The sequence below is a fragment of the Ursus maritimus genome, unplaced genomic scaffold, assembly GCF_017311325.1.
Source record: "Ursus maritimus isolate PB19 unplaced genomic scaffold, ASM1731132v1 scaffold_15, whole genome shotgun sequence".
Taxonomy (NCBI): Eukaryota; Metazoa; Chordata; class Mammalia; order Carnivora; family Ursidae; genus Ursus; species Ursus maritimus.
Genome location: NW_024423897.1, coordinates 26049681 through 26076114, shown reverse-complemented (window position 1 = coordinate 26076114; position 26434 = coordinate 26049681). Strand labels below are relative to the sequence as shown.

The following is a 26434-nucleotide window of genomic DNA, read 5'->3' as shown; positions in this document are numbered from 1 at the left end:
TCTTTTCTCACAAGAAGTTCTGGGGCTGTCACCGGAGTTACTAACATCTTCCTCTCATATTAGACTTTTAAATCCTTAGAGTTATTGTTGACCCATCCTCCCTCTCAAGTCTTACATCCTATCCTAAAGAGACATTGCTCCAGCAGTATCATATTTTTCACGTCTTCCCAGTGCCTACTTGACTGCTTCCTAGCGAAAGTAGCTGATTGAACTCAGAAATCCAGGCCTTGCCCCTTCCACCTTCCTTACCTACTGACCTCTATTTTAGAGACCTTTTTTTTTTACCACTGATCTCCTATTGCCACTTCCTGTTTTTCTGAAAGCCCCCAACTCCTAGGCATAGAGGATGATTTCAGTGCTGAGAACGAGGATGTTCATAGAAGTGTTTGGCCTTCTTGATCTAAAGGGTTAGGATATGTGCCCCAGCATCTTGTTCAGAAGTTGTTCTGTCTGTCAGATCTCTCAGATAAGACTCCCTCTAAGGGCATTTCCTCTGAAGTCCAGAAACTTCTTGCCCACATGCTCATATAGCAGCTTCCTTCCAAAAATGCTGAAGTCTGTGATTAGAGGAAATCCAGAACAATAAATACATCCAAATTAACTGTGTTGATTAGCTCACTGGTTTTGTTTTTGTTGTTGTTTTTTTTTTTTTTTGTATTCAAGTCTAATTCTTTAATAAGCAAATATTCTCAATTAATGAGCTGTTATTCTCTCTCCATGACTGCTTGTAATTGTTTATATGCTTATATCCATTGTTAGTTAGAAAATTTATATCATTTTAATCTTGTTATGAACTTTATTCTAATATTTATCCATATTAAAATATTATAAGACAGTGCTTTAAAATCAATTACTAGATAATCTATGACCATTATAGTTGAAAATTTATAACTATTACTCTTGAGAACCAAATCATACCTCTTAGGACATCATCTTGCTTATCAGTAAGTTCTGCTATATACTCACAGCCTCTAACAAAGAAGTCATTCCATTGGAAGAAAAATAACTATTCTTAAGAACAAAATTGGAAATGATTCCCTTATACTATCAGCCCACATCCAGATGCATTTTTGATTTTGATTATATTGGTTAATTAGAAATTATTTATAACAATGACAAACCTTTAATGAACTTCTGCTTTCTTGAAGGTGGGGTTAATTCAGTATGCCAACAAACCAAGAGTTGTATTTAACCTGAACACTTTCAAAACGAAAGCTGAAATGATTGAAGCAACATCCCAGACATACCAATATGGTGGAGACCTCACAAATACATTCAAAGCAATTCAATATGCAAAGTAAGTTATGATGCTAATAGCCCAATATTTTGATAAAATAGAAGTGCCTGTAAGTAAGAAAGAAGAAAAAAAGACAAAAATAACATACCTGGTACTTACACTTAAATCAGAAGTAATAAAGAAGAAAAGTTCAAGCATTCTGTCACTCGAACACTTTGAGAAGGCAACAGGAAATGAAATTTTAAAATCTTTGATTTCTAGGAATTCTACAAGATATTCCATGATTTTTTAAAGATTTTATATGAAGTACATGAAATGACATTAAAAGACCTTAGATTAAGTAGGAAATGCAATTATTTGTTAATATTTATCAAGGCCACAGACAACTTGAGCTAATGGAGCGCTTCATGCATATTAAGAAGGGTAATGGAATCTTAAATGTTAATGACCTAGGAGTCAGAATTGAATGGAATGGGTTCACTATGTTTATTACAATCCGGAGCAATGTGAATGTGACAACTACATAACACTCTTAATTTTTAGCTCAGTTTCTCTATTTTCTCAGCACTCCTGCATTCATCTTCACTCTGTTTTAATCATATACCTTTACAAAAATGCGAGAGAGTCTCCTATTGTTAAAAAATAAATGAGAACAAAAACTTCACCTTCCCTTAAACCTACTTCCTGCCTTTGTCTTCGTGTTGTGTATTTCTTCCTTCCACTACTATACTCCTTAAAAAATTGTCTTTACTCCCTCCCTCCACTTCCTTGAAACATATGGCATGCCACCGGGTAAACGTGGGCCTCTTCATCAGCCAACTACCCAGTGGTCCTGCCTCAAACCTCATCCTCTTTAGCTCCCCTTACCATTTGCTCCTGCTGAGCACACACTGCTATTCCAGCCCCAGTTGCTATGACATCACAGACTTTTAGAATCCCTGCCAACTTTTTGTCAACAATTTTGCCTCTTCTTTGGCTCCTTTTCCTATTTTTATTTCACTACAACAGAACCCCCCTTTTTTTCTTATCTCCCTTTCCTCTTAGGCATTGTCTCCACTCTCATGGCACCTGCATTAGCCCTGTGTAGGTCACCACATTGCTACGTGGTCAGCTCTGAACTCTCCCAAATTCACACAGGCATCCAGCTGATGCTGGATATCTTTAATTTGGAGTGTTGGCTCACTTATCAAATTCAATACATCCTAAACCAGCCTTATTCTTTTCCCTACCCATGCTCACAACTTTTCCATTCTGATTCATGCTACCGCCTTTCCCCCTAGTCATTCAAAGTAAGCACTTACTGGTTTTCTTTACTCTTTTTCTTCTTCCTTAGTAGCATACATCTGGGCAGTCACCACATCCTGTCTTTTCTATTTCTGCATTTCCTATTGTATCTGCTCCTCCTTTTTTCTGGGTGTATATTCTAGTTGCTGTTTCTATCAACTGGGGACTTTCCCTATATGTCTCAAAGGTGGATTTATACAAGTGGATCAGTTTGGTTAATCTCTGTTGTTCCTATTGAGATGTTCTTTTGGGCCACGCCATCTCACAGGCTGTGGCTAGTCAATAGGTCAGTTGCCATCTGTCAAAGCGCCCTTTATGTCCTAGTAAACTGGACTCAGAGGAAGAGTAGGTTGACATAGAAAATGGCCTAGAAGGAGCTACAAACTGCAGAGGGCCTGTGTTTTCAGCAGGAAGTGTGGATGTGGTATTTTTCCCTGGAAGGAGCTCAGGGGACTGCCTGGTAAGCTCTCCTCTCAAGAAGAATGGCCACTGTCTGTTAAGATGTGACTTTTTTGGCTTTTATCATCTTTTCAGAACTTTGGTTTTCTCTCCTGTGCCATCATCTCGCTCTTACCACTATTTCCCAAGCTAATAGAAGCCTTTCCTTTGTTAGGAGAATCACCTAACTTCTTACTCACACCTTCCAGGAGTTAATTATCTTTTTTTCTCTTTTCTTTCTCTCTCTCTCTCTCTTTTTTTTTGTCTGTTTCTTTATAACATCAAATAGAATTCTGACACTCTTTTAGTAAATATTACCATTTTCCATTTATCTTATCTCATTGGCTGCCTATGGTTGCAATTTATTATTCCAAGACCTGAAAGCAATCAGAACAAATGAGGCAGTTTCTACCTTCAGAAATCTTACAATCATACATGAATTCTACCATGTGTCATAAAGAGTATAATTCACTCAACAAGTATTTCATGTGAGTACTGTATTCAAATTTGTCTGGGTGACAAATATGAAATATTTTTCTATATGTCTACATTCTGCTATGTTGAATACAGGAAAGTTTTAGGGAATAAAATGACATTCTCAGTTTTAAGCATGTTGAAATTAAAGAGTCCCTTACACATTCCAATGAAAATATTCAGCAGGTTTTGGATACATAAATTTGAAATGGGAGAGATGAATGGAAATAGAAGTAGACTTTAAGGTGTCATCTTATAGGTGGTAGGTAGTCCAAAGGAGTGGGTGGCATTCCCCAGAAAGAATGTGGAACAGGAGAATCCAATAGTCAGGAAAAAAAGTTGAAGGACAACTGGATACCCATCTAGAGACAAAATAAAGCTGAATCCCTGACTCACTCATTGAATCAAAATAAATTCCAGCTGCACCAAAAATTTAAATCTAAGAAAACGGAATTATTAAAGGACTATGAGAAACTTGAGTCCTTAAAGAAACAAGACTTAGAGATAAGAAGTCCTTTTAAAATACCATGTCAAATATAAAAGGCACACATAAAAAAATCAATGAAATTGATGCCAAAATATACAATTTCTATACAGAAGTAATACCACTAAAATGTAAAAGATTAATGAACTGAGGAAAATATTTATGATGTATATGACAAAAGATCATTTTCTTGATTAACAAAGAGATCTTACTAATTAGAAAATAATGAACAATACAAAGAAAAATGGGCAAAGATAAAGAAAAATCAAGAGTTCATAGAGAAAAACACAAATGGCTAATAAATATAACATGTTCATTATCTCTTTATAATGAAAAAAAAGGCATATTAAAATAATTGTATAGTCTCACTTATCAGAATGTCCCCAATTTAAAAGTTTAATAATCCTCATTGTTAAGGAAAGGAGATGGAGAACCTTGCATTCTTTTACATTATGGTAATATAAATAGGTAAAAGTTTGAAATGTGTAAATCCTTTGTCTCAGTAATTTCACTGCTAAGATTTTTATCCTATTGCTACATTTGGAAAAGTATGCCAAGATATATACACAAGGACATTTATTACAGTATTACTTGTAAAACTCAAAATGGCCTAAATGCACAATAATGGAGAATTGGTTAAACTATGGTTACCCCCAAATAATGAAATATTATGCAGCCCTTAAAAAGGAGAGCTTGGGGGGCACCTGGGTGTCTGTCAGTTAAGCGTCTGCCTTCAGCTCAGGTCATGATCTTGAGTCCTGAGATCAAGTCCCACATTGGGTTCCCTGCTCAGTGGGGAGTCTGCTTCTCCCTCTCCCTTTCCCTCTGCCCCTCCCCCCCACGCTTGTGTACTCCTTCTTGCTCTTTCTCTCAAATAAATAAAAATCTTTAAAAAAAAAGGGGGGGGAGCTTTGTATATGCCTATATGGAAAGACCTCCATCAAAATGAAAAATAACTGTATAGACTATGCCCCCATTTGCATGAACATTTGAGGAGTAGATTATGCGTATACATCTAAATAAAACATTTTCTATAAGGAGACATAAACTGATAAGGGTGGTTACCTTTGGAACAGTGGCTTGGTGTCAGATTTTTATTTTATACCTTTCCAAATGCTTTGAAATTCTTTTATCAAGTGTGTTTATTACTTTTTAAAAAAACAGTTTCGTATTGAGAAAGTAAATGCAGATCCAGTGAATAAAACTGGTGACAGGACTGAATATCTTTGCTCTGTTGATTAGTATTAATGAATTTAATTTTCTTATCAGAAGATAATTCTAAGGATTCTTGATGTAAATACATATACACCATATACACATGCAAACACGTACACACACACCATGGAAACTATGGAAATTATTGTTAATGCCAAGCAAGATTTATATATATTTCCCTATAAACTGCAAATAGAATGTTGGTAAATATGTCACCAGACCTGATATAGAGAGAAATTCTAAGTCACAGTAGGTCATGCTCAAAGAAGTTAGTTTCACATTTATATTTCTAACCAGAGGTCCACATATTAGCTTCATCTTTTGATAGCGAGTCTTTAATCTTATCTGCCACAGAGATTTCGCTTATGCAGCAGGGGCTGGAGGACGACCAGGTGCTACCAAAGTAATGGTGGTTGTAACTGATGGTGAATCGCATGATGGTTCAATGTTGAAAGCCGTGATTGATCAATGCAACAATGACAATATACTGAGGTTTGGCATAGCAGTAAGTAGATTTTCTTTTTAGTTGTCTTTCAGTTGATGGGTAAGTGCTCCTTTATAACATCGCTTCCCAAAACTGCACTTTCTCATTCGCTGCTCTCAGCTTTATAGAAAAGATTTTCACTCTCTCGCTTCTTGCTGATTTTCAGTCCTATTGACTTAGGGGGTGTGGACTTACTTCTCCAGAGGCCCTATTGTGTTCAGAAATAAAGTACTAGAAAGTACTAGTAGGGATACTGGAGTACAGCTGTGATGACTTTTTTCCCCTCTTCCTCTATTTTCAAGGTTCTTGGGTACTTAAACAGAAATGCCCTTGATACTAAAAATTTAATAAAAGAAATTAAAGCAATTGCCAGTATTCCAACAGAAAGATATTTTTTCAACGTGTCTGATGAAGCAGCTCTACTAGAAAAGGCTGGGACACTAGGAGAACAAATTTTTAGCATTGAAGGTAAAAGAACTCCATCTTTCAAAAACCTTTTTCAAGAATTCTTTATTTTATTACTGTAGTCTTGCTCTATTAATGTTAACTTGTATACCTTATATGAGAAGAACTCCCGTGAATCAGTAGGAAAAACAGACAACATGAATGAGTTGTTCATAAAAGATAAGATACAAATGGCTAATAAACATAAGAAAATATTCCCAATTTCAGTAATTATTTTAAATTATAAATTAAATCAATGTTACTTTGTGCCTAAAATATAACAAAGATTAGTAATATATTATCTTGGAGATATTATGGGGAACCAAAGAAGCTCATACACTATTGATAAGATTATAAATTATATAGCTTTGGGGGGAAGGCAATTTAGTAATATCTCCTATTATAATTGTAAATAGTTTTGCTTTTTTACCCTTGCGTAGTTTTTATAATATAAAAAGTTTTACCTTTTTTACTGTTACATAATTTCTGAAATTCTTGAATTCATTTACAGCGAACATGTATACCTTTAAAATTAGAAAAACATAGTGAAGATTTTTAATAGTTCAGATTTCAAGGAAACGTTATTTACCAGATCTATAATAACTTACTTAAATGGCCTTGGAAGGTCTAGTCAGTGTAGAAATACCAAATGTTCAAGAAATCACTGTATGGAACATAATTCCAGTTGGCAGAAAGTCCCACATGACCCAAATTCTGGTTCCTGGTGGTTAACCCAAATAACTCTCAGCAATAAAGAGTCTATTTTATTGAGCACCTACTATATGTCAGGTACTCTTTCAGAAGCTGGGTCCAAGGGCATTGCATAAATTAAGCATTCATTTCTCAGTGTTATCTTTACCTCCTGATTAGCCACTGGAGACTTCTACCCCCAAAATATTATGCTTCTTTAAACATCCAATGGTACTTCTAAGTTATTGAAATCATTATCAATATCTAATGTGGCTTGAGATAATATAAAATTATTTGGCTACCTATGGTATGACTTATGCTTGTTTGTGGTGGCATGAACATGAATAATCACAGTGCAACCTAAATGCTAATTAGAAGTGATTTTGTGCCTTATCTGCTATTTTGGATTTGGGGGAAGCACTGTTCTACTTTATTAAAAATTATCTTGAACACCTGGCTGGCTTGGTCAGTGGAGCGTGCAACTCTCGATCTCAGGGTTGTGAGGTCGAGCCCCATGCTGGGTGTAGAGATTACTTAAAATCTTTAAAAAATTATCTCTATTCATCCTGTAAATCTCATCTTCTAAACAAGTGACTGTGTTGTATGGTATACATTATATATATCACTCTCCATATCAAAGTGGTAGTCCAGGAATTTATTAATCTTTTGTGAAGAGTAATGAAATGTAACCATGTTGACCACACTGTATGGGAAATGAATACTAATTGAGTCCTACGGTTTGACTGTCAGAGGCAAGCATGTATGTAGAAATAGGACAAGCTTCCCAGTTGCTAAAATTCCTAGTCTTGAATCCTGGATCCTGAAGTCTAACCCAAATATCTCTGTCTGCTCTTCACTACACATCAACTGCCTGGCTCTTCCAGCTGCATCTGAGATGCATGTACATTTACCAGTACCAATATTTAAAAGCTAAAAATTCAGTTAGTTTCTTAGCTAGTCATAATATTTTTTTGAAAAGGCCATCACTTCAGTTTTTATTTTACCTCATCCCTTATGTCGAGTATTTTTGATATCAGGAACATCATACGCATACCAATAAGCACATTAATGCATAATTGAGATTAACACCAACCTCAAACACTACCTTGGAAGTCTTGTGGGTTGTTGTTGGAACACTTCCTTAGTGATTTCCCCCTCCCAGAATTTGCCAGCTTTATGTTTTCGAGCAAACATCAGAACGTTGTGGGTGTATGAGTGTGTGTATGTCTGTATATGTGTGTGTGTGCATGTGTTCACTTGTGTGTGTGCATGCACGTGTGTTTGAAAATTTGATTTAAAAAGTGACAGTGATATAAGTCTTGAAATTGTCATCTCCCAGGTACTACTCAAGGAGGAGACAACTTCCAGATGGAAATGTCACAAGTGGGATTCAGCGCAGATTACTCTCCTCAAAACGTGTGTATATCAGATAACTTCCAGCCACGCTGTCATTTGACCTAACATTTCAGGGCACGGTAACTTTATATATAGAATGGAAAAAACGGCCATCTAGTGATCAACGGTTCTGATTCCCAGTCATAGTCATTCAGTTTCTTTGTGCTGTTGATTTGTCATCTAAAAGATGAAGGATAATAATGCCTTCCCTTCCCTGTTTGACAGGGATTTTTTATGGAAAAAAATGGTAATAGGCAAGAAAGCATATGAGTACTCCAAAGGGCAGGCACATATTAATTCGAAGAATTATCATTGCAGGAATTTGCTTTAAATCAATTAACTACTGGAAAAGTTTATTAAACACACAAACTCTTGGGGCATCTGGGGGGCTCAGTCGGTTAAATGTCTGACTCTCAATTTTGGCTCAGGTCATGACCTCAGGGTCTTGGAATTGAGCCCACTCCATGCTCAGCGGTGTGTCTGCTTAAAATTCTTTCTCTCCCTCTCCCTCTCCCCCAGCTCATGGACACACACTCTTTCTCTCTTAGATAGATAGATAGATAGATAGATAGATAGATAGATAGATAGATAGATAGATAGATCTTTAAAAAAACAAAACACAAATTCTTGTCATCACTGTCACTGTTGAATTCTGAGATGCCAGAGTTTCTCTTTTCAAAGAGCAGAGACACAAGATGGTTGAAAAATGTGAGGAGTTAGGAAACATGTGAGTTGGGAGGCTTTCTTAGCTCGGAAAATCCATTCTTCTCATAAACATCTACCTCCCTGGGCTCTGGTTCCAACTCTCCTCAGGGTCCCAGTGGAGTAGCAGAGGGACACAGAGATGGAGGACACTGGAAAAGCTTAGGGAACAGTATGAACTCAGATGACTTGTTTGCCAGAATGAAGGACCAGGAATGGCTTATTTTTTTTCCCTAGAAGTAAAGGTGCTTTGTCTGGATCACCAATTGTTAGGAATGCTCATAAAAGTTATGGGTTTTTCCCTAGGAAGGAATATAAATGAACCCACACACAGAGAATTTTGCACATAACTTCCTGAGGTGTTTTACATGTCCTGAAGTCCTTTCCTGCACCCCTGATGCAGAGTCCCAAATTTATGACCGTCATTCACACAATTTCATGGTCTCTTGTCCTCAAAATGGGACATTTTTTCCTATTTGCTCTATTTTTAATGGCTTATATTTTTCAATCCAAAATCTATATCTTTGTTGTTTTCTGAGATCTAAGATCAAAAACTTAAAAATAATAAATCCCATCCTGAGAAACCCTGCCTTGTACGTTGACTTACAGCTTTGACGATTCAGATTGGATTTTGAGTCAGTCCAGAGCAGCCTGTCCTGGTTTGTGTACCAGTCCGTCCTGGCGCTGTGTTGACCAGTGGCTATTTTCCTCCAAGGAGATGAAATGTCATACTATAGTTACCTTTTGTAGCTGTGCTGTCTTCCAATAGATGGACTAGGATATAGATGATGGAGGAACATTTGAGAAGGAGTCAAGAGGAAAGAGGAAAAAGTTGAAAATAGAACAGGTCAGAAGAGGTCCTCCTACGAGGACATGCCTGGATAGCAGTGGGGCCCACCTCTCCCCCTCTGTCAGCCGCACTTCCCATTTCTCAAGCATGCCTCACATCCCACCCTGAGCTTTTCTCATGAGTACATGGGACAGGAGGCTCACAACTGTTTGGCATTTGCACATGTGCACCTTTCAATGGAAATTAGAAGATGGCTATGTGCTCCTCCCATAGTAGAGATTTATCTACAGAATGTAGCAAGATAACATGGCCTGGGGGAAGGCTTGTTTTCCAGCACAAAATACAGTAAAACAATGTGGACACATATCAACATACATTCATATACATTTTACTTCATCATTTTCTCCTTAAATCTAGACCATTTATTTCGATGTTTTGCCTACGTTGCATTCCTGTGCTTTAAAGGTAGTTTGTTCTCATGATCTTCATTTTTCAACTCTTTTAGGACATCCTGATGCTGGGTGCAGTAGGAGCTTATGCCTGGAGTGGGACTGTTGTCCAGCAGACATCTCATGGACATTTGATCTTTCCTAACCAAGCCTTTGACCAAATTCTGCAAGATAAAAATCACAGTTCATATTTAGGTAAGGCATAGCAGCGTTTGACTCAGCAAATTTAAGTTCCCTTTTTATAAACGAGCCCCTTGCTGAATCTCGGGATCCGTTCAGCAAAGCCCTTGAAGTGTCATCTAATTATATTTATTGTACGTGTTCATGTTGCCTCTTTGCAAATCGGGCCGTATCCTAAAACTCTTTAATGACACACTGTATTACACTTGCTGATCTCTTCTGGCTGTTCAAGCAGCTGTGATTGTGCTTCTCTAAAATGGAAATAGTTCCTAAAAGCCAATATAGTAAGTGGTAGTCTTATATTATGTTAGAGCTCTTAGTCTTTTTGTTCCTATAATAAGCAGCCACTGATTTTGAGCACCTGCGATGGGACAGTTCCTGAGCTGGCAATTCTATCTACACAAACATTTTAATCCTTCCAGGGCACCTGGGCGCCTCAGTTGGTTGAGTGTCTGACTCTTGATCTCAGTTCAGGGGTCGTGAGTTCAAGCCCCACATTGGGCCCCACGCTGGGCATGGAGCCTGCTTAACTAAAAAAAATCCTCCTACCAATTCTTTGAAGAAAGTATTATTATCCCCATTTTACCTTCGAGAGCCCGTGAGGTTAATAACTTTCCCAAAGGTAAACAACTTAGTGGCAAATCCAGAATTCGAACCTGGGGCAGTCTAACTCCAAAGCCTATGTTCTTCACACTGTGGGACATTACCTTTTAAATTCATGTAGTTAGTCATTCAAGAAATACTTGTTCAGTGCCACGTTCATGAGTGACTGATGGGACAACCCTGAATCTAGGGCCTGCTTTATAGGTAGGTGTCCCATCTCTGCAGGGCAGTGCTGCCAGTCAGAGGGCAGGAGCAGTTCATCTTAGAAAAAGGAAGATGTGCCCGCAGTGATGTGCCCAGGCACACTAGGAACCGTGCATCCCCCGGAAGGAGTGCTGACAACACCGACTCCATTGTTGGCCTTCTGCTTAACTTCCCCTCTGGGGCACAGATGCCAACACTTAAGATAAACAATAGAGAGCTCTCTGGCACAGGTGGGGCTTCTTTAGATAACGACCCCGTGACCTCACCACCATGCCCGTTGCTCCATAAAAGCTGGAGTTGAAGGTCTGAGTTGGGGTGGAGAGTAGTTGCGTAGTGTCTTGAATCGGCCGTCTGTGCGTGCGTGCGTGCGTGCCTGCCCGCCCGCCCGCCTGCCTGCCGGATTGCTCTTATCAGTAAGTTAGCCCGACTGAAACTCTAAACAATACAGAGTAGCTTGCTTTGTGTTTCAGCATTAAAATACCTTCTCAGTCTGGAAGGATACATTACTGACCCTCCTCCGTCTTCTAACACGTCGCCCCACCCCCACAACAAAAAAAGGACCTCTGGTCCTCTCTACTAACTTTGAGAGCTTATGTGGCTGAGCATTTCAATAGTACCTACTCTGTAACTTTTTCTCCTAGGTTACTCTGTGGCAGCGATTTCTACTGGAACCGATATCCACTTTGTTGCTGGCGCTCCTCGGGCAAATTATACTGGCCAGATCGTGCTCTACAGTGTGAATGAGAATGGCAATGTCACAGTTATTCAGGCTCACCGAGGTGACCAGGTAAATGCCATTGTGTAGCAGGTGAAATTAACTGCAGGGACAACTGGGGCAGATGAGGAGTGGGAGTTGATAGAAATGGAAACTAGCGTTTATTGAATGCCGAACTGTGGCTGGTTCTGTAATCTGTATTTACTTGAATATTCCTTAAATCAACTGGGTGATGCCATTAAGGAGGGCACGTGAATGAGCAACTGACGAATCACTGAACTCTACCTCTGAAACTAATCATACACTATATGTTAATTGAATTTAAATAAAATTTTAAAATTCCTCAAATTTTCACAATACTGAGACCTACCGTCCTCTTCTAACGGGTTCCTGAGAGTTTACCTTCCTAAGGTCAAATAGCTTTCATGGGGTTGATTTGTCATCAAAGCCTGTACTGTTTGGCTACATTCAATTGCAAGTCTTTGACTCCCCAGATTAATAAAACGTGGGTTTTATTTAATCCTCATGACAAGCACCTAACCACAGCTTTGTTGGCAAGCTCCTCCTAGGAGCCAATGATCGGGAGGAAAAATGAGAAGGGAGCAGTACAGCATTGTCAAGACTAAGCTACTCTGTCTGGGCCTGTCAAGGTGTCCTGTGGCTTTGAGGTCTCTAAAATTAAAGCAACTTTCTTTTCCTCCACGTTCTTCTCAGCATGACTGTTTGGTAGTCAGAACAGCTGATGACTCCCAGTCATGGCTCACTGGAGCAGAGGCCAGCTGACGGACTCCTATTTCCTTACTAAACAGATTGCACCCATGGGCTTGGCACATATTTGAAATGGGCAACCCTGATCTCTGACAACCAACAGAAATTGTCCTTCCTTGAGTCAGAAAAAACCAACCATTTAGATTTCCCTTCTCTGGGATTAAGTGTGATGTCTCTACTGTCTCTATGGATTTTCCAGGAATAAGAGGACCTGAGTCTTTGACTTCCTTGACCACAAACCAGCTATGGTCACATATTTTCCTCGCCTCCTCTCTATTTTAAAGAAGGGTGCTTTTATTTTGAGAGAAACAAGGACTGTGTTCTAGAATGAATCTTTTCTTACCCATTTCTGAATCTTGCAGAGGTATTCACGGGGCGTGCCCTGAACATTTAATCTTTCCGAGCCTTCCTGGGGCCTCTGCACTCGGCTCACACAGCATCTGGCCCTTGCCTCTACTGGAACATGCCTGACCACACAGCCCGGGCACCACCTCCCTCTCCCCTTCCTGCCTTTCTCCACAGCACACCTCACAGAACCTTCTAAGTGTTTCTGTTTTAAATGTGGTCTTTGAGCCCCCAGCATCAGAAACACCTGGAGTGCTTATTTAAAATAAGACTGTTTTCTGGATTGCACCCATTCAGAGTTTCTGGAAATGGGTCTCCACAATCTGTATTTTAAAGACACGTTCTTGATTTGTGTGCACACTGAGGTTTAACAACCAGTGTTCTATCATGATACGACCTGAGAGAGCGGACTGGGTTGTCCATCTTAATTCTTCTAGCACCTTACAGCTAGTAAGCACTCGATTTTTGTTTGTTGAATGAGTAAATGAAAGTTCAGTGTAACATTAGGAGTGTAGGAGTTCTAGGAATTAATATGCTTTCTCGTTCCAGATCGGCTCCTATTTTGGGAGTGTGCTGTGTTCAGTCGACGTGAATAAAGACACCATCACAGACGTGCTCTTGGTGGGCGCACCAACGTACATGAATGACCTAAAGAAGGAGGAAGGAAGAGTCTACCTGTTTACCATCACACGGGTAAGAAAAACGATTCAACTGACTTAGTTTACTTTGCTTCAGTATTGGTAAATAAAAGTTAATCTGCATTTTTGCAGAATAAAGACTTGAATGATCATTTTCATATGTAGTATGGTTTGTATCTCACCATTTTGAGGATGTATCCATTAATTTATTTTAAAAAACACATAAAAAGCATAATCTTTAGAGAAAGAGCTTAATGCATAGTGCCCTGCTGTTTTCCCTGAAAGGTCTTTGAATATATAATATATATCCAGACAAAGTACTGTCATTTTTTAAATGCATGTACATAGAAAAATCTGTATTTCCTAAGTATCTCCTTCAATTATTCTTCACTGTAAAGGGATCATAATAACAGAACAAACTATCTTCCTAACATCTTACAGTGAAAAAAAAAATTGTACCAGGTACTCTGCAAATTTTTGTTTAATCCGGGTTGTTTTCTACATTAGTTTGTCAGGAAATTCTGTTGCTTAGTTTAACAGTGAGGTATGTATACGTGCAGCTCTTGGAAATTTTAGTCCTTGCACATAAAAATTAGCAGACTGTAACCAGACTGAGTTCTCTAAATCCACACCCATAGTATAATGCGCTTGGAGCTGAAAAAAAACCTAAAATCAAAGACACAAGTTGACATAGAAAACTGTAGAAAGGATGGGGGAAAGAAAGGGTAGCTGATATTAAGATAGTAAATATTATGATTTGCTGTTGTGATAGTTTGTCCTACCTCATTTATTTAAATGAATGTAAAAATTAGCTCTCAAACAGAAGCAATTAAAACAATTCTAAAGCAGGGGTGCCTGGGTAACTCAGTGGAGCATCCAACTCTTGATTTTGGCTCAAGTCATGATCTCAGGGTCATGAGATTGAGCCCCATGTTGGGCTCCTCTCTGACTGTGGAGCCTACTTAAGGTTCTCTCTCTCTCCCTCTCCCCCTCCCACCCCCTGCTCAGCTTGCTCTCTCTCTCTCTCTCTCTCTCTCCCTCTCTCCCTCCCTCCCTCCCTCCCTCTCCCCTCCCCCCCACTTAAAAAAAATTCTAAAGCATATAAAGAATGTATAATTGAATATTCAGTAAGAGAGGGGCATAAATATTTGTCTAAAAATTTAACAAATCCCTAGTTTCTTAAATGTTGTTTCTCAAACATTCTGAATTATCATTAATTGTTGGATGAGGAGATTTCCTAATACTTTGTCAATCTCAGTTACAAAGTGATTTCCATAAGATTATTATAGAGAAGAATCAGCACTGACCTAGTTTCATGGTTGAAGAGCATCGCTTCCTTGTGAGGTCATGAAATATTTCCATTCCTGATTTCAAAATCTGGAAGAAAAAGAAAAACAAGAAAATGTCTTTCTTTGGGCAGAATTATTTTTTATAATGTGACATTAACAGTCTCACTTTTTTTTTTTTTTTGAGTAGAGGTGACACACAATGTTACATTAGTTTCAGGTGTACAGCAAAGTGATTTGACAAGTTTATACATCATGCTGCGTTCATCACAAATGTAGCTTCCGTCTGTCCCTTTACATCATAATATCATTCACCATATTCCTTATGCTGTGGTTTTTATTCCATGATTTATTCATTACACAACTGGAAGCCTCTATCTCCCACTCCCCTTCACCCATTTTGCCTGATGCTCTATCCCCCTCCTCTCTGGAAACCACCAGTTTGTTCTCTGTATTTATAGGTCCGATTCTGCTTTTTGCTTATTCATTTCCTTTGGGTTTTTTGGTTTTGTTTTTTATTTTTTTTTATTTTTAGATTCCACTTATGAGTGGAATCATATAGTATTTGTCTTTCTTTGACCTGTTTCACTTTGCATAATACCCTCTTGCTCCATCCATGTTATCTCAAATGGCATGATCTCCCTTATAGTTGTTTAATATTTGTGTGTGTACACATTTTCCTTATCCATTTGTCTATTGATGGACACTTAGGTTGTCCCCATATCTTGGCTATTGTAAATAATGCTCAATAAACACAGGGGTGCATAGATCTTTTCAAATTAGTGTTTCTGCTTTCTTTGGGTAAACACCCAATAGTGAAATTATTGGATTGTATAGTATTTCTATTTTTAATTTTTTGAGGAATGTGCACACTGTTTTCCACAGTGGCTGCACCAGTTTGCATTCCCACCAACAGTGCACAAGGGTTCCTTTTTCTCCACATCCTTGCCAATACTTGCTATTTCTTGTCATTTTGATTTTAGCCATTCTAACTGTTGTCAGGTGTTATCTCATTGTGGTTTTGATTTGTATTCCTCTGATGAGTGATGTTGAGCATCTTTTCATGTCGGCCGTCTGTATGTTTTCTTTGGAAAAATGTTCAGGTCTTTCCATTTTTTTAATAGGATTGTCTGGGTTTTTTTCGGTGTTTAAGTTCTTCATACATTTTAAATATTAACCCCTTTTTGGATCTATCACTTGTAAATATTTTCTCCCACTCAGTAGGTTGTCTTTTTGTTTTGCCAATGGTTTCCTTTGCTGTGCGGAAGTCTTTTATTTTTGTTTCTTAAGATTTTATTTAATTATTTGAGATAGAACACGAGCACAAGTGGGGGAGAGGAGCAGAGGGAGCAGGGAGTCTAACACTAGCTCGATCCTGGGACCCTGGGATCATGACCTGAGCCAAAGGTAGATGCTTAACCAACTGAGCCACCCAGGCGCCCTGTGCAGAAGCCTTTTATTTTGGTGTAGTCTCAATAGTTTATTTTTGCTTTTGTTTTCCTTGACTCAAGAGACTTACCTAGAAAAATGTTGCTATTGCTAATGTCAGAAATTACTGCCTGTGTCCTCTTCTAGGAGGATTTTTTTGGCTTTCAGGTCTCACATATATGTGTTTAATCCATTTTGAGTTTATTTTTGTGTTCAGTACTAGAACGTGGTCTAGTTTCCTTCTTTAGCATGTAGCTATCCAGTTATCCCAGCACTATTAATTTAAAAGACTGTGTTCTCCCTATTATATTCTAGCCTCCTTTGTCATAGATCAATTGACCATATAACCATGGGTTTATCTGGAGTCTCTATTCTGTTCCTTTGATCTGTGTGTCTGTTTTTGTGTCTGTTTTTGTACCATACTGTTTTGATTACTACAGCTTTGTAGTATATCTTAAAACCTGGAACTGTAATATACTCAGTTTTGTTCTTAAGATTGCTTTCACTATTCAGGGGGCACCTGGGTGGCACAGCGGTTAAGCGTCTGCCTTCGGCTCAGGGCGTGATCCTGGCGTTATGGGATCAAGCCCCACATCAGGCTCCTCTGCTGTGAGCCTGCTTCTTCCTCTCCCACTCCCCCTGCTTGTGTTCCCTCTCTCGCTGGCTGTCTCTATCTCTGTCGAATAAATAAATAAAATCTTTAAAAAAAAAAAAAAAGATTGCTTTCACTATTCAGGGTCTTCTGTAGTTTTGTGCACGTTTTAGTATTCTGGTTTTGTGAAAAACGTTGGTATTTTGACAGAGATTGCATTGAATCTGTAGATTGCTTTGGGCAATATGGACATTTTAACAATATTAATTATTCTAATCCATGAGCATGGAGTGTCTTTCCATTTGTTTGTGTCATCTTCAATTTCTTTTGTCAGTGTTTTATACTGTTTGGAGTACAGGTAGGTCTTTCACCGCTTTGGTTAAGTTTATTCCTAGATATTTTATTTGGGGTGCAATTGTAAATGGTGTTGGTGGGGTTTTTGTTTGTTTGTTTGTTTTAATTTCTCTTGCTGTGACTTCTTTGTTAGAGTATAGAAACGCTACTGATTTCTGGGTATTAATTTTGTATCCCACCACTTTACTGAATTTGTTTATTACTCCGGTTTTTTCTGGTGTGGTCTTTAAGTTTTGTATATATATAATATCATGTTGTCTGCAAATAGTGACAGTTTAATTTCTTCTTTACCAATATAGATGCTGCTTATTTCTTCTTTGTGTCTGATTGCTGGGGTTAGGACTTCCAGTATTATGTTGAATAAAAATGATGGGTAAACAACCTTATCCTATTCTGACCTCAGAGGGAAAGCTCTCAGTTTTTCACCATTGAGTATGATGTCAGCGTTGGGTTTTTCATATATGACCTTTGTCATGTTGAGGTATATTCCCTCTAACCCCACTTTGTTGAGAGTTTTTATCACAAATTGAGGTTGAATCTTGTCACATGCTTTTTCTGCATCTATTAAGATAATCATTTACCCTTCATTTTGTTAGTGTGGTGTATGGCATTGATTTGAAAATATTGAACCATCCTTGCATCCCTGGAATAAATCCTACCTGATTGTGGTGAATTATCATTTTAACATATTGTATGCAATCTGCTAATATTTTATGGAGGACTTTTGTATTTATGTTTATCAGGGATATTGGCCTATAGTTTTATTTTTGTGGTGTCTTTGTCTACTTTTGATATTAGGGTAATACTCGGCTCATAGAATGTATTTGGAAGCTTTCCTTCTTCTTTTGTTTGGAATGTTTGAGGGAGAATAGGTATTAACTCTTTAAGTGTTGGTAGAATTCCCCTGTGAGTCCAGCTTTGTTTTTTCTTTTTCAACATTTCTTTGGTGATTTGGGGTCTTTTCTGATTCCACACAAATTTTAGGATTTTTTGTTCCAGCACTTTGAAAAATGTCATTGGTATTTTTATTGGGATGGCGTTTCTAATGATTGTTTCTATTTCCTTGGTGTTCATCGTGATCTCTCCCTTTTCATTCATAATTTTATTAATTTGGGTCCTTTTTCTAGACTTTTGAATAAGTCTGGCCAATGGCTTATCGATCTTCTTAATTCTTTCAAAGACCCAGCTTCTAGTTTTCTTGATCTGCTCTACTATATTTCTGGTTTCTAATTCATTGATCTCTGCTCTAATCTTAAATACCCTTTAAGTATAGATTGCTCTGGGTAGCATAGACATTTTAACTATGNCTTCCGATCCCTGAGCATGGAATGTTTTTCCATCTTTTTGTGTCTTCTTTAATGTCTTTCATAAATGTTCTGTAGTTTCCAGAGTATAGATCCTCTACCTCTCTGGTTAAGTTTATTCTGAGATATCTTATGGTTTTTGGTGCTATTGTAAATGGAATTGATTCCCTAATTTCTCTTCCTACAGTTACATTGTAAGTGTACAGAAAAGCAACTGCTTTTTGTATCCTGCCACATTACTGAATTGCTGTAGGAGTTCTAGTAATTTTGGGGTGGAGTCTTTTGGGTTTTCCACATAAAGTATCATGTCATCTGTGAAGAGAGAGAGTTTGACTTCTTCTTTACCAATTTGAATACCTTTTATTCTTTTTTGTTGTCTGATTGCTGTTGCTAGGACTTTTTTTTTTTAAGATTTTATTTATTTGAGAGAGAGAGAGAGAATGAGGGAGTAAGAGAGCAGAGGGAGAGGGAGAAGCAGACATCCCTGCTGAGCAGGGAGCCTGATGTGGGGCTTGATCCCAGGACAATGAGATCAGGACCTGAGCCAAAGTCAGATGCCTAACTGATTGAGCCACCCAGGTGCCCCAGGGACTTCTAGTACTATGTTGAACTATAACGGTGAGTGTGGGCATCCTTGTCGTGCTCCTGGTCTTAAGCAAAAGGATCTCAGCTTTTCCTCATTGAGCATGATATTCGTTGTAGGCTTTTCATAGATGGTTTTTATGAAATTAAGGAATATACCCTCTATCCCTACACTCTGAAGGGTTTTAATCAGGAAAGGATGCTGTATTTTGTCAGATGCTTTTTCTGCATCAATTGAGAGGACCATATGATTCTTGTCTCTTCTCATATTAATGTGATCTTATCACACTGATCGATTTGCAAATGTTGAACCACGCTTTATCCCAGGGTTGAATCCCATTTGGTCATGATGGATAATCCTTGTTATGTACTGTTGGATCCTATTGACTAGTATCTTGAGAATTTTGGCATCCATATTCATCAGGGATATTGGTCTGTAATTCTCCGTTTTGATGGGGTCTTTGCCTAGTTTTGGGATCAAGGTAATGCTGGCCTCATAGAATAAGTTTGGAAGTTTTCCTTCTGTTTCTATTTTTTGAAACAGCTTCAGGAGAATAGGTATTACTTCTTCTTTGAATGTTTGGTAGAATTCCCCAGGGAATCCATCAGGCCCTGGACTCTTGTTTTTTGGGAGGTTTTGATCACTGCTTCAATCTTTTCACTGGTTATTGGCCTATTTAGGTTGTCAATTTCTTCCTGTTTCAGTCTTGGTAGTTTCCAGGGTTCCAGGAAGGCACCCATTACTTCCAGGTTGCTTAATTTATTGTAATATAGTTGTTGATGATAGTTTCTAATGATTGTTTCTATTTCCTTGGTGTTCATCGTGATCTCTCCCTTTTCATTCATAATTTTATTAATTTGGGTCCTTTTTCTATTCTTTTGAATAAGTCTGGCCAATGGCTTATTGATCTTATTAATTCTTTCAAAGAACCAGCTTCTAGTTTTCTTGATCTGCTCTACTATATTTCTGGTTTCTAGTTCATTGATCTCTGCTCTAATCTTAATCATTTGTCTTTTTGTGTGTGGCTTAGGCCTATTCTTTTGTTCCATCTCCAGCTGTTTAAGGTGTGAGTATAAGGGCTGCATTTTAGATTTTTGTTTTTTTGAGTGAGGCTTGGATGGCTATGTATATCCCCCTTAGGACTGCCATTGCAGTGTCCCATGGGTTTTGGACCGATATGTTTTCGTTCTCATTGGTTTCCATAAATTGCTTAAGTTCTTCCTTAATTTCCTTGTTTACCCAAACATTCTTAAGCAGGATGGTCCTTAGACTCCAAATATTTTAGTTTCTTCCAATTTTTTTCTTGTGGTTGAGTTCTAGTTTCAAAGCATTGTGGTCTGAGAATATGTAGGAAATAATCTTTTGGTATTGATTGAGACCTGTTTTGTGACCCAGTATATGGTCTATCCTGGAGAGAGTTCCATGTGCGTTTGGAGAAAAAAACAAAAAACAAAACCAAAAACAAAAGAAACAAAAAAATGAGTATCCTGTTGTTTTAGGGTGGAATGCTCTGTATAGATCTATGAGGGCCATCTGGTCCATTGTGTCATTCAAAGCTCTTGTTTCTTTGTTGATTTTCTGCTTAGATGATCTGTCTGTTGCTGAGAGTGAAGTGTTGAGGTCCCCTACTACTAATGTATTATTATCTAATATGTCTCTTTATTTGGTTAACAATTGCCCTGTGTAGTTGGCTGCTCCCCTGTTGGGGGCATAGGTATTTATAATTGTTAGATCCTCTTGTTGGATACACCCTTTAAGAATAATATAGTGTCCTTCTGTATCTCTAACTACAGTCTTTAGCTTAAAATCTAATTTGTCTGATATGAGAATTGCTACCCCAGCTTTCTTTTGAGGTCCGTTGGCATGAAAAAATGGTTCTCCATCCCTTTATGTTGTCTGGATGTATCCTTAGGTTCAAAATGTGTCTCTTGTAGACAGCATATGGATGGGTCATATCTTTTTATCCAATCTGCCACCCCATGGCATTTATGGGAGCACTTAGGCCATTCACATTGAGAGTGATTATTGAGATATGATTTTAATGTTGTCATGTTGCCTGTGAAGTCCTTGTTTCTATAGATTGTCTCTGTAAATTTCTGCTCTGTATCACTCTTGGGGTCTTCTTTTATAGAACTCCCCTTAATATTTCTTGTAGGACTGGCTTGGTGGTCACATATTCTTTCAGTTTCTGCCAGTCTTGGAAGCTCCTTGTCTCGCCATCCATTCTGAATGACAGCCTTGCTGGATACAGTATCCTTGGCTGCATGTTCTCCCCACATAGTGCTCTGAATATGCTTTGCCAGCCCTTTCTGGCTTGCCAGGTCTCTGTAGATAGGTCTGATGTTATTCTCATGTTCCTCCCTCTGTACGTGAGGAATCTCTTCCCCCTCACCGCTTTCAAGATTGTTTCGTTGGATCTAAGATTTGCGAATTGTACTATCATATGTCGTGGTGTTGGTCTGTTCTCATTGATCTTGGGAGGGGTCCTCTCTGCCTCTTGGACACAAATGCTTGTTTCCTTCCCCAGATTAGGAAAGTTCTCAGCTACAATTTGTTCAAATATCTCTTCTAGACCTCTCTTTCTCCACCCCCTTGGGGATCCCAATAATTCTGACATTGGAACATTTCATTGAGTCAGTAATCTCCCGTAGCTTTTTTTTTTTTTCATGAAATTGGAGGGTTTTTTTCCCATTTTACCTCTTACCTTTTCTATCATCTTATCTTCTCACTAATTCCTTCTTCTGCCTTGTTTACTTTGGCAGTCAGAGCATTCAGTTTAGATTGCATTTCATTCAAAACATTTTTAATTTCTGCCAGATTTGTTCTCATTTCAGCCCTTAGAGATTCTGTATTTTCATTAATATTTTTCTCAAGCCTATATATCATCTTGATAATTGTTACTCTGAAATCCATTTCTGACTTCTTGGTTATATCCATATCCATTAGTTCTGGGGCAGAGGCCACAGTCTCTGTTTCTTTCCTTTGTTGGGGGTTCCCCCCATTGTCATTCTGATGAGGTGTGGTTGCAGAATGTATGGAGTCCAAATTATTGACCAGGACCCAAGCAAGATGCACCTGTTTTATAGGGACCTTAGGGATGTGGGCTTCTTGTTCTTTCAGCCTGCCTTCTGGGGGAGGGGCCTGCCGCACTGATACCCAGGCAACCCCGTTTGGGCAGAGTTGCCCTGTTCCCTGGCAGGGGGGTGGGGGTGGGGAGATGGCTCAGTAAGAACTGGTTTTTTAGGGCTTTTGTTCCCTGGTGGCTTTCTGTGTCTCTTCTGAGAGTCAAAGCAGCAGGGACCATATCCAAACCTCTGTTTCAGAACAGAGAGATCGCAGTCTGCTCTTCACTGAGCTCTCCTGGCCGCTCTAACTCCGTTTCTGTCCATGCTGATAAAAACCCCACAACGTCCCAGGTTGTGCGCCCCACAGCTGCTTTCTCAGTCTTCGTTCCCAGGGCCAGCACGTCTCTGTCCTTTGTGTTTCTAAAACTGCCAGCTGTCCCTGGCTCACATGTGTGCTCCGGGCCTCCTGGTCTCAGTCTGGTTTTCCGGAGGCTACCGGTCCCTGAGTCCGGCCCACCCCCCAGCACAGGAGGCTACTGCCTCCCGGCACCCGAGCCTGGCGGCTCCCTCCCCCTTCTGTTTATCTTCTGATATCTGCATGCAGACTCTCGGCTCCCTGCTCGTACCTTGAGACCAAGTGCCGGAGATGTTCATTTGTAGAGATCTGTATGTATCTTCTTATGTCTCAGGCTGATTTCGTGGGTGTTCAGGATGGTCTGGTAGATATCCAGCTTGATTCAGGGGACCGGTTGAAATAGGGTCCTCCGCCATCTTTCCCCCTCCTCTGTTACTTTAAACTTCTGATTTTTTTTTTTTAATTTGGGTCCTCTTTTTTTTTTTTTTCCCTTGACAAATTTGGCTAAGGGTTTATCAATTTTGTTTATCTTTTCAAAGAACCATCGCAGTTTCATTGATTTCCCTTTGTTGTTGTTATTGTTGTTTCTAGGCCATTTATTTCTGCTCTGATCTTTATTTCCTTTGGTTTTGTTTGTTCTTCTTTCTCTAGTTCCTTTATGTGTAAGGTTAGATTGTTTATTTGAACTTTTTCTTATTTCTTATTTCTTATTTGGGGTAGGCCTCTATCACTGTATACTGTGTACTTCCCTCTTAGTACTGCTTTTGCTACATCCCAAAGATTTTTGGACCATTGTGTTTTCACTTTCATTCATCTCCATGTATTTTATTTCTTCTTTTTTGCTTTATTGACCTAGTGGTTGTCTGGTATCATGGTATGTAGTCTCTTTGTGTTTGTGTTTTTCCCTTTTTTTCTTGTCATTTGTTTTTAGTTTCATACTGTCGTGATAAAAATGCATGGTATGATTTCAATCTTAAATTTATTTTAAGGCTTCTTTTATGGCCTGATATGTGATCTATTCTGGAGAATGTTCCGTGTGCGCTTGAAAAGCATGAGTATTCTGTTTTGGGATGAAATGTTCCATATATATCTGTTATGCCCAACTGGTCTACTGTGTCATTCAAAGACATTGTTTCCTTATTGATTTTTTTTTCTGTCTTATCTCTCCGTTGATGTAAGTGGGGTGTTAAATTCCCCTCCTATTATTGTATTACCATAAATTTCTACTTATGTCCATTTATGTTTGCTTTATGTATTTGGGTGCTCCAGTGTTGGGTGTGTAGATATTTATAATTGTTCTCTCCTCTTGTTGGAGTGATCCTTTTATTATGTAATAATTGTTGTTAGTCTTTAAAGTCTATTTTGTCTGATATAATTAGTGCTACCCCAGCTTTTTTTCACTTCCATTTGCATGGTGAATGTTTCTCTATCCCTTCACTTTCAGTCTGCATACGTCTTTAGGTCAGACGTGTGAATCTTTTGTAGGCAGCATATAGATGGGTGCTTGTTTTTGTTTTTTGTTTTTTTTTTTAATCAACACTGTCACCCTATGTCTTTTGATTGGAGCATTTAGACCATTTACATTTAAAGTAATTATTGATATATACTTTTTGCCATTTTTTAAAATTTGTTTTCTGGTTGTCTTATTGTTCCTTTTTCTTTCTGTGATTGGTGAGGTTCTATAGTGTTATATTTAGCTTTCTTTCTCTTTCTTTTTTGTGTGTCTATCATAGGTTTTGGGCTTGTGGTTACCATGAAGTTCATATATAACATTCCAAGTAAATAGCAGTCTATATTAATTTGGTCATTTAAGTTCAAAGGCATTCCAAAGGTGGCAGGAGTTGGGGGGGGCTTTTTCTTTTTCCCCTTCTCTTCCCTTTTTACTCCTTTCTCCACATTTTATGTGTATGTTGTCATATTTTACATCTTTTATTAATAATTTTCTTATGTCTAATTATGGCCATTTCTTTTCCACTTAAGTCCCTTTAATGTGTCTTTAAGGCCAGGTTAGTGGTGATGAACTCCTTTCTCTTTCATTTGTCTGGGAAACCCTTTATCTCGCCTTCAGATCTGAATGATAATCTTGCCTGGTAGAGTATTCTTGGCTGTAGGTTTTTGATTTTTTTTTCCTTTCAGCACTTTGTGAGCCAGAAGAAAGTGGCAGGATATATTCAAAGTATTTGCTGAAAAATCAGCCAATAGCCTTATAGATTTTTCCCTTCTAAGTAACTTTTTTTCCTTTCTTGATGCTTTTAAGATTCTCTTTATCTTTAACCTTTGACATTTTAATTAATACGTGCCATGGTGTGGCCCTCCTTGGGTTCATCATATTTGGAACTCTCTGTGCTTACTGGACTTGGATGTCTATTTCCTTCCGTAGGTTAGGGAAATTTTCAGTTATTTCTTCAAATAAGTTTTCTACACCTTCTTCTCTTTTTCTGGGACCCCTATAATGCAAATGTTTGTTCACTTTATGTTGTCCATGAGCTCTTAATCTTTTTAAATTTTTTTAAATTATGTTAGTCACCATACAGTACATCATTAGCTTTTGATGTAGTGTTCCATGATTCATTGTTTGCATATAACACCCAGTGCTCCATGCAATACATGCCTTCCTTAATACTCTTCACTGGGCTAGCCCATCCCCCATCCCCCTCCCCTCTAAAACCCTCAGTTTGTTTCCTGAGTCCATAGTCTTTCATGGTTCATCTCCTCCTCTGTTCCAGCCCCCTTCATTTTTCCCTTCCTTCTCCTAACGATCTCCTTGCTATTCCTTATGTTCCACAAATGAGTGAAACCATATGATAATTGTCTTTCTCTGCTTGACTTATTTCACTTAGCATAATCTCCTCCAGTCCTGTCCATGTTGCTGCAAATGTTGGGTAATCGTTCTTTCTAATGGCTGAGTAATATTCCATTGTATATATATGGACCACATCTTCTTTATCCATTCCTCTGTTGAAGGGCATCTTGGCTCCTTCCACAGTTTGGTTATTGTGGACGTTGCTGCTATGAACATTGGGGTGCGTATGGCGCTTCCTTTCACTACATCTGTATTTTGGGGGTAAATACCCAGTAGTGCAATTGCTGGGTCATAAGGTAGATCTATTTTTAACTTTTTGAGGAACCTCCAGACTGTTTTCCAAAGTGGCTGTACCAACTTGCATTCCCACCAACAGTGTAAGAGGGTTCCAACCTATCATTTTTTTTAAAAAAATTCTTTTCTCTTTTTGCTGCTCAGCTCGTGTTGCTCGCCATTCAGGGTGCTGGTATGTTCTTTTGCATCCTCTAATCTACTGTTGATTCCATTATTTCAGTTATTGTATTCTTCAACTCTGGTCCTTTTTAATACTTTCTATGTCTTTATTGAAAGTCTCGCTGAAATCTTCTGCTTTTTTCTCTAGCCCTGTATCTTCATAATTATTAAATTCTTTATTAGGCATGTTGCTTATCTCTGTTTCATTTAGTTCTTCTTCTGAGGTTTGTTTTTTGTTGTTTTGTTTTGTTTTGTTTTTTTCCTTTTGGAGCATAGTCCTCTGTCTCTGCATTTTGCTTGACTTTCTGCATGTGTTTCTGTGGATTAGGCAGAATGATTACCGCTCCTGAACTTGGATGGTGTCCCTTTGCAGACTATGTGTGCTTGGTGATTTGCTGCTGGCTGAGCTGTGGCTGTATATGCTAGTTACTCTTTTAAACTGTGGCTTTCTGCAGAAAGAAGAAAATAATAAAATTTGAAAGAGAAAGAAGAGGAAATAAAGCAAAAAAAAAAGGCTTTTTTTAAATTTAAAAATAAAAACTTGTTTTAATTTAAAAATTTAAAAGAAAAACAAAACTCTAAAATTCTACAATTTGTTTTCCATGCCCTGGCACCACAGAGGCTGGTATGGGCTTACAGACCCCGGGTTTGCTGATTTGCAAGACCCCTCTG

The 26434-nt window shown here is 38.4% G+C and overlaps 1 protein-coding gene across 1 annotated transcript in view; it reads left to right on the top strand.

Annotated features, from left to right (window-relative positions):
* ITGA2 (integrin subunit alpha 2) overlaps positions 1 to 26434 on the top strand; it is a 108500-nt gene that overhangs the window by 50176 nt on the left and 31890 nt on the right. The window contains exons 7-13 of the mRNA XM_008692554.2: positions 1149 to 1297; positions 5487 to 5637; positions 5919 to 6084; positions 8090 to 8166; positions 10143 to 10281; positions 11715 to 11860; positions 13451 to 13594. Of these exons, the coding sequence (XP_008690776.1) occupies positions 1149 to 1297; positions 5487 to 5637; positions 5919 to 6084; positions 8090 to 8166; positions 10143 to 10281; positions 11715 to 11860; positions 13451 to 13594 (972 nt within the window). The remainder of the gene's footprint in view (positions 1 to 1148; positions 1298 to 5486; positions 5638 to 5918; positions 6085 to 8089; positions 8167 to 10142; positions 10282 to 11714; positions 11861 to 13450; positions 13595 to 26434) is intronic.